The sequence below is a fragment of the Merops nubicus genome, unplaced genomic scaffold (genome assembly GCF_000691845.1).
Source record: "Merops nubicus isolate BGI_N331 unplaced genomic scaffold, ASM69184v1 scaffold32407, whole genome shotgun sequence".
Lineage (NCBI taxonomy): Eukaryota > Metazoa > Chordata > Aves > Coraciiformes > Meropidae > Merops > Merops nubicus.
The window spans coordinates 4,266-8,276 of NW_008618902.1; the positions used below are offsets into that span (position 1 = coordinate 4,266).

The 4,011-nt window shown below is 40.0% G+C and overlaps 1 protein-coding gene across 1 annotated transcript in view; it reads right to left on the reverse strand.

The window, feature by feature from the left end:
* Nucleotides 1–845: 845 nt before the first annotated feature.
* Nucleotides 846–4,011, reverse strand: part of TRMU (tRNA 5-methylaminomethyl-2-thiouridylate methyltransferase) — a gene marked incomplete at its 5' end in the record, with an annotated part of 8,668 nt that continues 5,502 nt past the window's right edge. Inside the window, 5 exons of the mRNA XM_008943620.1 lie at nt 846–1,052; nt 1,385–1,467; nt 1,705–1,849; nt 2,901–3,001; nt 3,758–3,824. Of these exons, the coding sequence (XP_008941868.1) occupies nt 906–1,052; nt 1,385–1,467; nt 1,705–1,849; nt 2,901–3,001; nt 3,758–3,824 (543 nt within the window). The remainder of the gene's footprint in view (nt 1,053–1,384; nt 1,468–1,704; nt 1,850–2,900; nt 3,002–3,757; nt 3,825–4,011) is intronic.

The following is a 4,011-nucleotide window of genomic DNA, read 5'->3' on the forward strand; positions in this document are numbered from 1 at the left end:
CTCTCCATGGTACACTTTCCTACCGCCCAAACTGGATGCAAATCTCAAAATTCCACACCCACCTGGGAAGCCCTGCTCCTCCACAGCTCTACTTTAGGGACAGTTACCTTCTTCTACTATGCCAAAAGAGAAGAATTCATTTGTGTTCACTAGCTGTAATCAAGTTTTATTATAAGCTTAGGGTGTTGTAAGTATGCACCCAATCCTTATAAACGTAGATGATTCCGACTGGGGTTTTCAGCTCCAGTTATTATGGGGTCTGTATTAAGTCAGCTACATAATGAGGAAAAGCTTTGAGTTTGCATTTGTCTGAAGCATAAAAATTGTCTTCTCCAGGAGACACACCAAACAGCCTCTGCCCTCAGCAGTTAATAAAAAATAAGTCAGTTGTGTGAAAAAAATTAACAATCAAAACTGTTTTTAAGGTTTGTAATTGCGAATTATGTAAACATCTGAAACAACTATTTAATAGAGCTTAAGAATCTAAAGTATTTCTTATAAAACTATATAAAATGAAAAATAAATATCTGTTGCTTGGAGTTCATTCAAAACACTGACCTTGAATATCACTCATTCCTCTTCCAGTGCTCAAAGCACAAACATACATTTACTGTAAGAGTACATGCACTCAGACATGATTTTTATATTAAAATTCTTTCAAAACTACCATCACAGAACAACTTTAAGACATCCCTTGATAGGTATTAACATAAGTATCACCATCCAGTCCAGTAACATTGTACCAAACTGGCTTTAGACCTTTTTAGTGCTAAGAGTCAAAAGCTGGGACTTGAGGGTCAACTGATGTTTAGAACATACAGATCAACAAAACCCATGCTTATTACTGGTTTTATTATTCTCAGGCAGCAAATTCTCCAAAGTCCTTCAATAAACAAACCCAAGTGTTACGTTGCTGGTTCTATCTTGTCACTCTCTTCCTTCTTTGGACCTTCCTCTCTGTTTCTGCCCTGCTGCAGGGTATACACTGATGGGCCCATCCTCAGGATCTTCCCACTGCCCAAGCACTCGTCACCTTTGTAGAACACAGCAAACTAGGGGAGAAAAGCAGGGAGAGTCTTTCCAGCAGCTGCAAATTGCATGGTCAGTAACTGCAGGCTGTGCAAGACCTGCTGGACAGTGAGAGTATTCATTTATATTTGTTCTGACTAAATCTTAAAAAAAACCCAAATAATTAAAAACGTGTCAAATGTGTTGGCTCAAGTGATTGTAAACATACTTGGTGAAGAGTCAGAATGGAGCTAACTGCTCTCACGTGCAAATAAATTAACTATTTTGCTCCAGCTAATAAAACCACTACTGTATTTTATCAGCCCAATAAGCCAAAACAAAACAAAAGGAAAGGAAATCCATTCTAGTAGCATACCTGCCCAGGTGTGATAGCTCTGGCTGGCTTCACCAGCGTCACCCACACACTCCCATCCTGGTTTAGAGTCAGCACACAAGGCACTAGAGCAGAAAAAGGCCAAACACTTGCCAGTTAATCCTTATGTCCACATTAAAAAAGAAAAACCTTCATCACTAGGTTAAACTAAGTCAAGATACTACAGAGAGTGTTTTATAAAGGCACTACAGAAACAGAAAGGCAAGCCAAAACATTTCAGCTATTTCTGCAAAACTGCGCTGAGCACGCTACCACAGTTTCCCAAACTGAGCAGAACAGAAGCCAAGATGAGGTTTGATTACCCAGTGCCATCTGGTGCCGAAACCTCAAGTGACATTCCATCATCTTCTCTCTGACGAGCTCTGGAGGAGGCTCCTCTGCTATCCAGTGCACTCGGTTTGTCCGCAACAGGTCTCTGTACAGAGCTGGGTGATCTGTTGATGGTGCCTTAAGATAAAAGGTTTACTCAACATTGATGTCATGCCAGAGAGAGTGTAACTTGTGAAGCAAGGCATGAAAAACAGAAAAAGCATCAAGCCCTATCAAAATGAAGGCAAAATTAATAAGAAAGCAAGCATTTATTTGCACTTCATCAGCAACCCAGTGGAAGACTTTAATGAAAAAAAAATAGGCTAAAGCAGGCCTGAGTGACTGTCAGTCTTCCACACCTCACAGTCACAACACTCGCATTCTTTTTCCTCCAGTCCTATTTCCTCCTTCTTCAAGCCAAGTTCAGATATCTACTGCCCTCCCTACCCTACCTCAAGAAGATGCTACCTCTCTTTCCTCCAGCTTCTCCACTCAACACCCTCCCAACACAGGCACTGCACACACACCAACTTACTGTAGGGCAAACCAAAAATGTTGTAGTGGTCCTGCCTGTTTCCTCTCAGCTCTCATTTGATTACAGTTCCTCCCCCCAGGCACAGCAGCAAGTGGCAGAACACCTCATTTTAACACATCAGTATAAAATAACAGCTGCATGCACAGCAAGAGACATTAACAAGGCAAGCAAGCTGCAGAACTACCTGTCATCTCATGTGATTAGTCATTAACACACTGATTATTTGTGGCATTATAAACATTCTGCCTCAGTTTTCAAAATGGTGAAACTGTATTACTGGCTGCTACTACTTCTACTGGAAAAAGAAAGTAGTGATACACAGTAAACCAAGATAATACCCATTTTATATACTGTGTCAGAACAACTACAATAAAAATCTCATGGGTTTGAGTAGGACATGATTACTCAGTAGATTGGCTGATTCTTTTCAGTATTTGCTCTTTGCTTGTAAAAGTTCTACACCAAAAACCAAATCAATTTTCTACTCAAGAAAGCCAGTTTGGACAAGGTGTTTCAACTCTGCTGGTGCTGCACTAGTTGGTTCTTGTTTCCTCCAAGAGGGAAGCCAGGAATTCTGCCCAGGTTAGAATCACATCCTGCACAGCAGGAGTCACAAATGCTTGCATTGCTCATTCCCAACACCAATTAACTCACCACAAAGACATCTCCAGTGCTGACATCTTTGTCTACAACAAACCAAGCATCCTTCAGGCCTGCTAGCCTAGCCCTCTGGCCTATCGTGTAGAGGAACCAACCTAAAGAAATGCAAAAAATGTAGTGCTGCTAGAAATTTTTAACCTTTTACTTTCAGAGAAACATGTTGATCATTTCCCCAAAACTTCACCACTAAACAAAAAATAATGAACCAAGTTCTTAGAGAAGTGTGCCAATCACAAACTAAACTAACATCTACTTGTAATTTTTTGTCTCTATCTGAAGCACAGGATTTCAAACTAAACCATTTCAGTTGTAGTGTTCTTAGAAAAGAAAAACCCTTCTTCATTTCAGCTTCACTCAGTCTTACCAGTTTCCTTTCCTTTTATGTACTAGTAGAACTTCCTACTTCATAAATTGCTTGGGAGAGGAACTCAGTAAAGGAAGGACACAGAAAGAAAAGGGAAGCTGCTCATGTTTGGTGATGTCCATGGTGCATTACTGAGGTGCACAATGTATTTTTTCTGCAAAGTTTAGGTACTAGAGAATCTGAAGCACAGTCATTTAGAAAGAATTAAATTAACATTGGTCCTTTGGTATTAAACTAACCACCACTAAGTATCAAGAGAGTAACTCTACAATTGTTATTTACTTTTTTGCAACATGGAACAAATAATCAAGAATCAGTTGTAGTTCAAGGCTCTTACTACCACATAAAACAAGTTTTCCGAGATTTAGAGTTCTCAAACTGGGAAAAACTTGTAGGCTGTTTTGGAATTTCAAAAAATTTGTCCCTCCAAAAATAAGCAGTGTTCTTCCATTTATCTGAAAGCAGTTAAGGTGGGTTAGACAATTACCTTTGTGTGTTCCCATCACCTTCTTATCTTCAATGGAAACAAAGTTACCTGGCTGAGGCTCTAAATACTAGGAAGAGACAGTTTAAATCACAAGATGCCCCCCAAAAAATCACAGTATTTCAGGTTCTGTCACTACATTCTCTTCAAGTTGGAAAATAACTTTTTGAGATGCAAACTCTGCCCAAGCCACTCACTGCCTCTTCCCTGATGCTGCTTTGGAGAGGCAAGTAGGAAGAACAGTCCCCATCAGCAGG